The 12,275-nt window shown below is 19.7% G+C and overlaps 1 protein-coding gene across 4 annotated transcripts in view; it reads right to left on the bottom strand.

Annotated features, from left to right (window-relative positions):
• The window catches only part of Bm9363 (Uncharacterized protein), a gene marked incomplete at both ends in the record, with an annotated part of 40,215 nt that overhangs the window by 20,113 nt on the left and 7,827 nt on the right, over nt 1-12,275 (bottom strand). For all 4 annotated transcript variants that reach the window (XM_043075889.1, XM_043075891.1, XM_043075890.1 and 1 more), the window contains 22 exons: nt 40-180; nt 656-744; nt 1,152-1,290; nt 1,474-1,614; nt 1,829-1,918; nt 3,278-3,418; nt 3,695-3,773; nt 4,077-4,150; nt 4,916-5,056; nt 5,388-5,477; nt 5,894-6,034; nt 6,142-6,236; nt 6,360-6,447; nt 6,706-6,849; nt 7,839-7,933; nt 8,064-8,169; nt 9,182-9,322; nt 9,533-9,643; nt 9,925-10,065; nt 10,412-10,528; nt 11,510-11,652; nt 11,983-12,106. In XM_043075889.1, coding sequence (XP_042931823.1) covers nt 40-180; nt 656-744; nt 1,152-1,290; nt 1,474-1,614; nt 1,829-1,918; nt 3,278-3,418; nt 3,695-3,773; nt 4,077-4,150; nt 4,916-5,056; nt 5,388-5,477; nt 5,894-6,034; nt 6,142-6,236; nt 6,360-6,447; nt 6,706-6,849; nt 7,839-7,933; nt 8,064-8,169; nt 9,182-9,322; nt 9,533-9,643; nt 9,925-10,065; nt 10,412-10,528; nt 11,510-11,652; nt 11,983-12,106 — 2,571 coding nt within the window. The remainder of the gene's footprint in view (nt 1-39; nt 181-655; nt 745-1,151; nt 1,291-1,473; nt 1,615-1,828; nt 1,919-3,277; nt 3,419-3,694; nt 3,774-4,076; nt 4,151-4,915; nt 5,057-5,387; nt 5,478-5,893; nt 6,035-6,141; nt 6,237-6,359; nt 6,448-6,705; nt 6,850-7,838; nt 7,934-8,063; nt 8,170-9,181; nt 9,323-9,532; nt 9,644-9,924; nt 10,066-10,411; nt 10,529-11,509; nt 11,653-11,982; nt 12,107-12,275) is intronic.

Here is a 12,275-nt window from a genome sequence, read left to right as displayed (position 1 = left end):
AAAAAAATAAAAGCAAACATTTAGAAGTGATATTTTTACCTATCATTGCAATCTCGAAGCCATTGTCGATGCTCACCGAGACTCCATTCTCGATCATTGTTCTGCTGCACAAGATTATCAATGCATGCATTCTTATCATTCAGCAGTTCTCGCAAATTTTCATTCTCATTCTTCAGATAACTAAAACACATAAATGATAACAGCTTATCACTTCTGATAAGTGATTAGAAAGTTGCACAAGATTTTATCAATGCATAAATTTTTGTTATGAAGAATGTGTTGCAAAATTTCATTCGTCCTCAGAAATAAATAATATAAATTTATCAGTGCTGATAAATGATAAAGGAGAAGTGATAAAATTTTTACTAATATTATGTGAAACAATGAGATAAATGTTTTTTTTTTAAGATACATTTATGCTTAGGTAAAAAGTAGAAAAGTTTTGTATATTTTAATCATTAAATGTTATTCTATGTTAATATCAAATTATTTAATTAATAAAATTGTTTAACTAATTTATTAATCTAAGTTATCTATTTGTTATAAAATAAAAATAAATTAATTTCAAACATTAAAAAAATTTTTTTAATTAGAAAATTTTAATTAATAAATGTTTAATTTAATAATAAATAATAATTAGAGCAAAATGACTAACATTAGATCATCCAATTTCGGATGTTCAGCTAATGCTTGTTCAGTGTTCTGAAGTTTAACCATTAATTCATCAATTGATTCAATTGATACCTGTCAAATTAGCAAATGAGAATAATTAGCACATCAAAAGAAGAAATTATTTATAAAATTAATCTGAGAAATTTGAAATTGTTACATTAATTTTATAATCTACCTTAGTCTATTTATTATTTCAAAAGTCAAATTAAAAAGTATTTATTGTAAGAATGAAATTTTAATTAATTTAAAATCATTTATTTAATAATCTATCTTAACCTAAAATGCATAATTAATTAATAATTAATTAGTAATCAAATATAACTTTAATTAATCATTAAAACTAATAATTTCACTTAATTAATCATTAAAACTAACATTCATCATTTATTCTTTCTTTCAAAAGTCAAATTAAAAAGTGTTTATTGTAGGAATGAAGTTTTAATTAATTTAAGATTGAAATAATTTACTTCTATTTTTACCTGTTGCGCTTCTTCTTTTACCGCCTCAAGCGCTGCTTTAAGATCGAGAACTACCATTTTGGATAATTTGTCCACTTCATTGTGCAATTCTTTATTCATCGCATCGTTTGCTATTTTACATTCTTCAAGTTGAACAATTCTAAAAAATAAACAACCATTATGTTTCATTAATTAATTAGTTAATTAATTAAGAAAGGTGTATAAAATAGAAAAAAAACGAATTAATTAATTAATTAAGGTAAATGTATAAAATAGAAAAAAAGAAGCGAAATGATAAAATAGTTTAATTTTGATAAATAATTGATTAAATTAAGTGATAAACCTTTGATTAGCATTTTGAAGCCATTGTTGATGTTCGCCAAGGCTTAATTCCAAATCATTTTTTGCTTTCTCGAGATTTGCAATGCAAACATTTTTGGCGCAAAATTCATCATTTAAACCATTAATTGTTGCAAGATAATTGCTAAGAATTTTATTTTATTTTTTATAATTTTTAAATATAAAATATAGTTTAGAATTATTGAGAATTTTTAAATGTAAATAAATAATTTTGAAATTTTACTTTTTTGCTTTTTGCTTAAATTAAATGGATCTTTTGAATGCGTTAAAAATTTTGAAAATTACTTTCCTTTCCTTTTTTTTTTTTTTTTTGTTATATTTTACAATGAATACATTACCTAGTATCAGTATTTCGATTCTCGATTTCTTGTTTTAATTTCTCGACATAATCATTACATTTACATAATTCTTTCTCGAGATCTTGTACTCTGAATTGCATATTTATTTGGTTTCAAATAAAAGAAAGAAAAAAAAATGTAAAGAAAATTATTTTATTATGTGCATTAAAATATACGGAAAAGACTTTCTTTGTCATTTTTAACTTTTTTTTTCTAAATTTAAAAATTTTGCAAAAAAAAGAAAAGTAATAACAAAATTCTAATAGTAATTAATAAACAGTTTGAATATTGGTAAAATATTAAAGATGAATAAATGAACTGATTAACTAATTAATTAATTATAACATCTATTAAAATTGCTACAGGTTAATTTACATATCAAAAATTTCAAATTAGCAATTTCTACATCTTATCAGTTAACTCTATACCGTAATTATCGATTAGTATTATTGATTTTCTTGAAACTTTATAGGATCAAAAAACTTTTTTTTCTTTTGTTTTTGCTAGTTGCAATTAAATTTTGAAATAATTAACAATGAAAGATAAAAGTTGAAATAGTCATATGCTCTTGTTATTAGTGTCAAAATTGAAACTTTAACAGATGTTATCATTTCTTGTTAAGTGATATGGAAGAGTGATAGTTGAATCAGTGCATGGAGTATTTAGTGGGATTAGCTTATCATATCATTAGATATCAAATGATTATCACTACCAGGTGATATAGAAGAACGATAGTTGATGGAGTATTTAGTAGAATTAGCTTATCATATCATTAGATATCAAATGATTATCACTACCAGGTGATATAGAAGAATGATAGTTGAATCAGTGCATGGAGTATTTAGTGGGATTAGCTTATCATATCATTAGATATCAAATGATTATCACTACCAGGTGATATAGAAGAATGATAGTTGAATCAGTGCATGGAGTATTTAGTGGAATTAGCTTATCATATCATTAGATATCAAATGATTATCACTACCAGGTGATATAGAAGAATGATAGTTGAATCAGTGCATGGAATATTTAGTGGAATCAGCTTATCATATCATTATCACTACGGCAAATCAAACAACAAATTTTATCTATAACTGTTTAATCGTTTTCTTAACAGATGTTATCATTTCTTGTTAAGCGACATAGAGGAGTGATAACTGAATCAGTGCATGGAGTGCTTAGTGGAATTAGCTTATATCATTAGATATCAAATGATTATCACTACCAAGTGATATAGAAGAATGATAGTTGATGGAGTATTTATTATAATTAACCTATCATACCATTAGATATCAAATGATTATCATTACAACAAATCAAACAACAAAATTTTTACCTACAACTGTTTAATTGCATTTTAAAATGATACATACAGATTGAAAGAATAGAATTAAGAATTATATGGAAATGAATTAAATGAAATTAAACTAATTAATATAAAAAAGTTACCTATTTTTAGAGTCATGAAGCCATTGACGGTATTCACCTAAACTCCATTCCTTATCATTGCATTCTTTCGTTAAACTTTTGATAAATTCATTTTTGCCATTTAATTCATTTTGTAAACAATCAACCACTGAGCTAAGCTCACTTAAATTAGAAATAATAAATGAAATTATTATTATTTTCACTATTTGATTTATTATTATTAATTCAAAATTATATTAGAAATGTTAATCGTAATATAAATAATTTCAATTTAATCATTTATATCCTTTTAAATTACAATTTAAATTGCAGAAAAAGTTTTTAAAATTACACAATAATTTTAAACACATATGAATACAATAATTTTGCATAAATTAAATTACATAAAAGAAAACAAAAAAAAAAAAAAAAGAATATTTAAAAATTAAAATAATTTACTTTAGCTTATTATCTTCACATGGTGCATTAGAAAAAGCTTTCTCAGCATTTTGAAGTTTTTCATGCAAAACTATCATTTCTTCCTGTAAAAATATTTGAAAATTAAAAATTTTCTTATCAAAAATTTAAAAATTTAATTTGAAAATTTAAAAATGCAAAAAAATTTTTATGTTGAAATGTGGACAAAAACTTTTTTTTTCACATTTTTAGTTTTATTTTTTTAAATTTTTTACACAAAAAATAATTTTAAATTTAACTAAAATTTTGTCATTTATTTAAGGAAAGTTTAGATTTTGCAAATTTTTAATATTTTATTATAATTTTATTGTAAAATACGAAATTAATTAATATTGAAATTAGAAATTTGTAAATGAAATATAACGTTCCTCATTGCATTTCTTCAATTCATCGATCAAATGATTCTTTTCAGTCAAAATAGATTCTAATTCATCGATTCTAAAAATTTACTTAATTTATTTTAAAAAAAAAAAAAAAAAAAAAAAAAAAAACATGTGACAAAATTATTTTTTTCAAATTTGAAATTATTAACAGTAAAAGATATATGATTAATTATTCCTATTATCTTATTTTCATAAAGGAATAATTTCTTTTTATTTAATTCAATTTTATCATTGATAAATGTTTTTTCTTTTTTTTTTTTTTTTTGCTTAAACTTATAATTCAATAATTAAATTCATTAATAGAATTTATTTAACTGAAATAATTTAAGAATTAATCCAAAAAAAAGTTAGAAAATAATTTTCTCTCATTTATGAAAAGCATTTATAAATTTCAAAAATCAAATTTAAATGCAAACAAAACTCTTTACAAACTTTTCATAATTACAAATAATAATTTATGAAAAATATCAATTCAAATAATATCAATTTAATTATTTTAAACATTTAAACTGATAAAATTACTAATTAATTTCAGATTAAATTAATCTAAAAAAATTGACAATAAATCAGTCATTTAACTAAATGAAACAATTGCGCTGACAATTGCGCTTTATATTATAATTTCTATTCTCTCCCTCTTTTTTTTTTAGCTGACAGTTGACAATGAATGAACCTATTATTAACATCTTAAATTGACAAAATTACTAAATTATTTCAGATTAAATTAGTTTAAAAAAAATTGACAATAAATCAGTCATTTAACTAAATGAGACAATTGCGCCTTATTTTTTTTTTAGGTGACAATTGACAATGAATGAACCTATTATTAGCATCCTTTAATTGTTGTTGTTTTTCATTGAAATTCCATTCAAAATTAATTTTCTCTTTTGAAATATCATTAAGTGTCACATTTTTATCATCAATTTCTTTTTGCAAACCTTCAATAGCTTCCGTCGATATTCTAAATCAATGCTAATTAATTAATTAATTAATTAATTAATCACTGTTAATTAATCCACAACATAATCAATCCATCATAATTTATTAATTAATAAAAATTTTTTGCTAAATTTAATTAATCTTTTATTGTTTCCCTTCATTCATTTTAAAAAAAAAAAACCTTTTTAAATAATTCAAAATTTTTATTGTCTTTTTCATTAATCAAAAATAAAAATTTATGAATTTAAATTTTAATTTTGAAATTAATTTTAAAACGAAATGAAAAAGTTTACAACAAAAAAAAAATACATAAAAATAATTGCAAAAAAAAAAATTTTTTTTTGGAGAAATACCTAATATTATAATTTAATTTTTCAATTTCTTCTCGTAAACTACTATTTTCTTCACCAATTATTTGCAATTTATTTTCAAGTTCATCAATTCTGAAATGAAAATATTAAAAATAAAAAATTAATTATTAATTAATTCAATTACATATAGCAAATGTCATTTGTCCTTTTTTTTTTGTTTTCTTTTCTTCCACTAATATTTTTTATGAAAATGTTTTTGAATTATCGATGGATTGATCAATTAATTAATTGATTCATACATTTTTTAAATAAATTTAATCATTTTAATTAACAATATGAGAATGAACAACAATTAATTCAACAATTAAAAAATTAGAATTTAAATCCTTTTTGAAATATTAAATTTTTTGAAATAAGCATTGATTTAATTCTTCCTTTTTTTTTCACTTAGCCAATTAAAAAATGTTAACAATTTTGCAAATTAATTGTTAAATCAAAAAAAAAAAAGAGAAGGAGAAAAATTAAAATTAAAATTTAAAAATTTCAACTTTTTTTTAGCATCTGTAAGCCATTGGCGATGTTCACCTAAAATCCATTCTGTATCCATCCATTTTTGCTCATAATTTTTTGAATTTTCCTTTGCATCATTTAATTCATCCATTAAATTCTCAATTCTTAAACCAAATAAACTGAAATAATAAATTTTCTTTTTTCTTTTTTTTTTTTTAAATAATTTAAATTTTCAAAAAAAAAAAAAAAAAATGGAAAAAATAAAATTTGAATATTAATGATGAACTTAAGTTCATTTTGTTTCTCATTGAAATCTTTTTCCAATTGTATAATTTGTTGTTCTTTTTCCCATATTCCTTTCTTTAATTCATCCATATTAGGCTTAAAAAAAAAAAAAAAAAAGAAAATAAATTAATTAAAATAAATAGTAAACATTTTTTTCTTCTTTTTTTAAAAAAAAAAATTAAAATAATTTTTAAAAATTAAAATATATTTTTTAATTACTTCATTTAGTTCAAATTCATGAAGTTTTTCTATTGCTGCATCTTTCTCATTTGTAATTCGTTGTAAAGCATTTTCAAGTTCTTTCACTCTGTAATTAATATATATAAATTAATTTAAGTATTTAAATTAAGTAATTAAATTTTGAATTTAATATTTATTCATTGATATTTACATCTTTTTTTTTAAAAAAAAATTCGTCTGCTGTTTTGCAGTTTAATATTTTGTTAATATAATTAATTAATTAAAAAAAATTGATTTAATAATTTACTATAATAGTAAGTAAATTTTATTATCAATTCAAATTTATAAATTAATTTTAATCCTTTTTTTTTTTTTGCTAATTTACCTTTTTTTCAAATTCTGTAACCAATGCTTATATTCAGCAAATGTCCAATTAGCATTTTTATTCGATTCTGTTGAATCATTGAAATGACCATTGTCCACATCGAAAATATTCTCATCCAAATCTCGCAGTGACCATTTAGCCTTTCTATAAATTAAAATAAAATTGAGAAATTTTAAGAAAAAAAAAAAAAAAAGCATTTTGATGTTTTTTTTTTTAAAAAAAACTTTATACTTTTCCAATTTTAAGCATAAAAAAAAATTAAAAGTTTATTCTTTTAATACAAATTAATATATCAAATAAAAAAATTCGAAATTAATTTTACTTTTATTCATTTCAATTATTTACTTATGTATTTGATGAAGTTAGCATAATTTCGAATTTTAAGTAAAAAAAATTATGAGTAAAGTTTTTAATAAAGCAATTCGCAATATAATCATGAAAATATGGCCATTTTATTAAAAAAAATCTTAATTGTTATTGTGTTCTTATAAATTTTAGTAATAATTATCATATCAGTGATAAAGTAATTTTGTAGAGCGTTAATTAATTGGAGTAAATTATAAAGTAATAATTATCATATCAGTGATAAAGTAATTTTGTAGAGCGTTAATTAATTGGAGTAAATTATAAAGTAATAATTATCATATCAATAACAAAGTAATTTTGTAAAGCGTTAGTTGATTGGTATATATTATAAAGTAAATATTATCATATCAGTAATAAAAAAATGATTTCGAAGAAAACATTAATTAATTTTGAGTAAAGTTAAAAATAATAATGGTAATTTATAAGTCTAATTACTTTAACTTTGAGTGGAAAAGTAAGTCATTTTAGCATAACATAAACAATTTTAGCTGCTTCATCGGAGAAAAAAAAAAAACTTTGCAACTTATTTTAATTTCATAATTAATTAACTTATCATTTATAAAAATTAATAAAGTTAAACAAAAATTAATTAATTGCTTAATTAAATTTTCTAATTAATTAAGGAAACAAACTTTTTTGCTTCATTTTTGTTTATTTTAAAATTTTTTCCTTTTTTTTTTTTTTTTTTTTTTGTTTCTCAGATAATTTTCATTTTTTAAATTTTAATAAATTTTAAAGAGAGAAAATTTTGAATTGAAAAAACTTACTTATACTCATTGTCATCATTGTTTGATTCATTTTCAATTATTTGCTGTTCTTTTTTATTCAAACAATACTCCAAACTGTCGATTTTTTCATGTAACTGTTAATTAGCAGAAAAAAAAAAAATAATAATAAATTATTTCTCAAATTTGTAAATTAAAAAAAAAAAAATTTATTTAAGAAAAAAATTAAAATAAACAAAATTTAAAGTTAAAAAAAAAAAGTTTTACCTGTTGGAAAGTATCAATTCGTACTTCTTTTAATTCAACTAATTCTTTACTAATAGCTAAGATTAAGCGATCTTTTTCCATTTCTTCATCTTCCAGATAAGTAATTCTTAAAAATAAAATTTTAATAATATTAAATTTTACTCCAATCACACATTCCCTCTCTCTCTCTCTCTCTCTCTCTGTTCTCCTTTCCCTCTTTTCTTTTTTTATTTAAATTTATTTTAATTTAATTATTTATTAATAGTATGAATTGATATGATTAATCACACTATCAAAATACATTTTACTTTCAGTATTTTAAATAAAAGCATAAAATAATTCTCATTTTTAAAGTCAAATATTATTTAACTGATTAATTTAGCAATTTAAATTTATCAATTAATAAAATAAAATTATATTAATAATAATTTAATTTTGCTATTTTCATTAGCTTTTATTGTTATCTCTAATTTTTTTTTAAAAAAAATAAAAAAAGTTAAAAAATAAATTTAATTCTTTACAAAATAATACTAACAAAAAAGAAAAAAAAATCACTTTTTTTACTGCTCATAGAAAAAGTAAATAACTTAATTCAAACCTATGAATTAATTTTTATAAAAATTCGAAATAATCAAAAAGAAAAAAAATTTTACAAAAAGTAAAAGTTGAAGTAAAATTTAAATCGATCATTTCAAATACAAATTTGTTATTGTTGTCGTAAAAAAAAAAAAACAAAACAAAGCAAGACAATAAAATTCAGATCAAAGATAATCTTAGCTTTAATTGAAAATTTACATAATTTCAGACATAATTTATAATTTTAATTTATAACATAATTTCTGACATAATTTCAATTAATAATTAATTGATCAAAAAAAAGGGCAAAAACAGCAAATAAACAAATGAACAAAAAGGAATAAAATAAACAAACAAACGAATAAATAAACGATCAGACAAACAAACAAACAAACCAATAAATAAACAAATAAACAAACAAACGAACAAACAAACAAACAAATAAATAAGCAAACAAACAAATAAATAGACGAGCAAACAAACAAATAAACAAACAAACAATTGAACAAATAACCAAACAAACGAACAAACAAATGAACAAATAAATAAACAAATAAACAAACCTTTTTGTAGCATTTTCCAAACAAACTTTGTATTCTTCGATACTATTTTTCATTTCATTATTTTGTTCGTTTAATTTCTCACATTCATAAATTTTATCTTTTATATTTTGTTGCATTTCTTCCAATTTTGCTTTTATTTCACTTAAAATAATAAAATTTATTATTTTTTTTTTTAACAAAAATTTTTATTTACATTAAAATTTGAATAAATTATTACTTCTTGTTAGAGCATATATATAAATTTTAAAAAATTAATCAAATAAAATATGAAAAAGAAAAAATTTCTTTAAAATATTTGCATCATTTTTTTTAAAAAAAAAAAATTTAAATTAATTTAAATAATAATAGTACCTGTTATTATCACTAGGTATAACAATAGCATTTCTAGCTTCATTAAGCATTTCCTCTAATTGACAAACTTTTTGCCATCCATCCAATTTCTCATTTTCAAGAATTTCAATTCTGTAATATCGCTTATATTATTATAATTTGATTTTTGAAAAAAAAAAAAGAATTTAAATTTTTCAAAAAAATGAATTTAAATTTTTCAAAGAAATTTTTCTATTAATCTTTTCTCTTCTTTTACATTATTAAAACATTCATTGTTATAAATAATTTAAAATTATTAACTACAACAAAAATTTTTTTTTTGTTTTAAATAATTTAAAATTATTAATTACAACAAAAATTTTTTTTTGTTTTAAATAATTTAAAACTATTAAATTGTAAAATTTAATTATCACCTGGCATTAGCATCTTGTAGCCAATGTTGATGTTCGCCAAGGTACCATTGCGCATCACTTTTAGCTTTTTCCAACTGATTAATGCAATCATTTTTGTCGTTAATTTCTTTCCGCATTTCATTTATTAATGAATTCAAATTTCTAAATTATTTAATTTAAAAAAATTTTTTCATTAAATTTATTAAATAATTTGCAAGCAAATTTGAATTTTTAATTTCATATTTCATTGTTTTTTCATTCCAAAAAATTTTTTCTTTATTGTACCAAATTTTATAGAAATTAATTTTGTTTAATTTTTTTGCGCTTAAAAATTTTGACTAAAAGAGTAAATAAAATTTTCAATAGCAATAAAGTGAATTATTTATAAAAATTATTTAAAAAATTAAATTTCAAAAAAAGCAAATATATGAAAGATAAAAAAAAATTTCATTTTTCAAAAAATCTTCAATTTTTTTTTTTAATTTTAAAATTAAAATTTTACACTTACTCAATACTTTGATCAGTTGGCACGTCAAGAAGACGTCTTTCCACGTCATGAAATCGATGCGTCACGTCATCAATAATGTCATCTTTCTCTTTGCATGCATTTACCAATTGATATATCCTACAAGAGAATGTAATTAGTAAATTATTTACGAAATTAAAATTAAAAGTAAAAATAAAACTTATAACATAGTATATTAAAAGAGAATTACAGCGCAATACGTGACGTGAAAAAAGACTTAAGTCATAAAATATTTAGAAAGTGTCACATTTTCACTGCTAATTTAATTTTTTCGTTTTTTGGCTAAACAATACATCGGACAATTGCGCGCCTACATTTACCATTACAACTATACTGTAATTATGTTATATTAAATAGTAAAAAAAAGTAAGTTATATTAAAGTTTATTTAAAAAATGTTAAAATTAGTCAATGAAAAAAATATTTTTTTTTAAAAAAAAAAAAAAAAAAAACATGTTAAAATTTAATCAAGATTAATCAATTGTTATATTAAAATTAATCAATAGAATGAAAATCTCAAAATTATTTTCTTTTTAGCTAAACGATACATTGGACAATTGCGCCTTCAATTATCATTACAACTACATAACAAATTATATTATAATAATATTATTATACTAAAATTAGTCAATAAGGTGAAAATTTTAAAATATATTTTTGTTTTTACCTAAATGATACATTGGACAATTGCGCCACTACAAATATATTATAAATTATATAATAATATTATTATATCACTACATATATATTATAAATTATATAATAATAATATTATTATACTAAAACTAATCAATAAAATGAAAATTTAAAATATAATTTTGTTTTTATCTAAACGATACATTGGACAATTGCGCCACTACAAATATATTATAAATTAATATAATAATATTATTATATCACTACAAATATATTATAAATCATATAATAATAATATTATTATACTAAAACAAATCAGTAATATGAAAATTTTAAAATATAATTTTGTTTTTATCTAAACGATACATTGGACAATTGCGCCTCCAATTATCACTACAACTATACTAAAATTAATCAACGAAATGATAATTTCAATATTATTTACCTTTCATTTGCATCATTTAACCATTGTTTATATTCACCAAGACTCCATTTCAAATCATCAATCTGTTTATTTAATTTATCAATCTCGTCATTTTTCTCGTCTAAATCATTTCTCGATGACTGTTGTTGCATTCTATCGCTTTCCTCAAATTGATCACTTATCAAATTTAATCAAATAATCTCATTTCTTATCATATCAGCTTATCACTTACCCTTGCATAATTTCATTTCACAAATTTTCGAAAAAAAAAACCGAAACGAAAACATTTAAATTGTGAAAAAAAAAACACAAATTAATTGAGTAAATTTTAAATTTTCAAAAAAGTTAAAAATTTTAGATTGAATGAAAAATTTTTTCAATCAAATAATATTTGAATTATTTATTTATTTATTTTTTTTTTGTTGTTGAGATTATTTTAAAATTAATTAATTGTAAAAATTAAAAATGTTGAAAAAAAAAAAAAATTAATGTACAATTTTTGATTGTTGTTGATTAAATGTTTGACATTTTAATTTGTTGTTTAATTCCGCGTTGAGGTTCACTAATAATTGTGCTTTATTTCTTTCATCATCCAGCATTATTTCCAATTCTTTGATTCTAAAAAAAATTTAATTTAAAATATTTTTTTTTTTTAAAATTATATTTTAATTAATTTAGATTTAATAAAATTATATTTTTAAATAATTTTTAATGAATCTTTTATTTTTCTTTTTTAAAATAACATTTTGTGTGTTTTGAAATAATAATTGAATTTCTTTTCATATTC

This window comes from Brugia malayi (assembly GCF_000002995.4).
Source record: "Brugia malayi strain FR3 genome assembly, contig: Bm_v4_ChrX_scaffold_001, whole genome shotgun sequence".
Classification (NCBI taxonomy): Eukaryota; Metazoa; Nematoda; class Chromadorea; order Rhabditida; family Onchocercidae; genus Brugia; species Brugia malayi.
The sequence above is the reverse complement of the archived record's forward strand: the minus strand, read 5'-3'. Positions and strand labels throughout refer to the sequence as shown.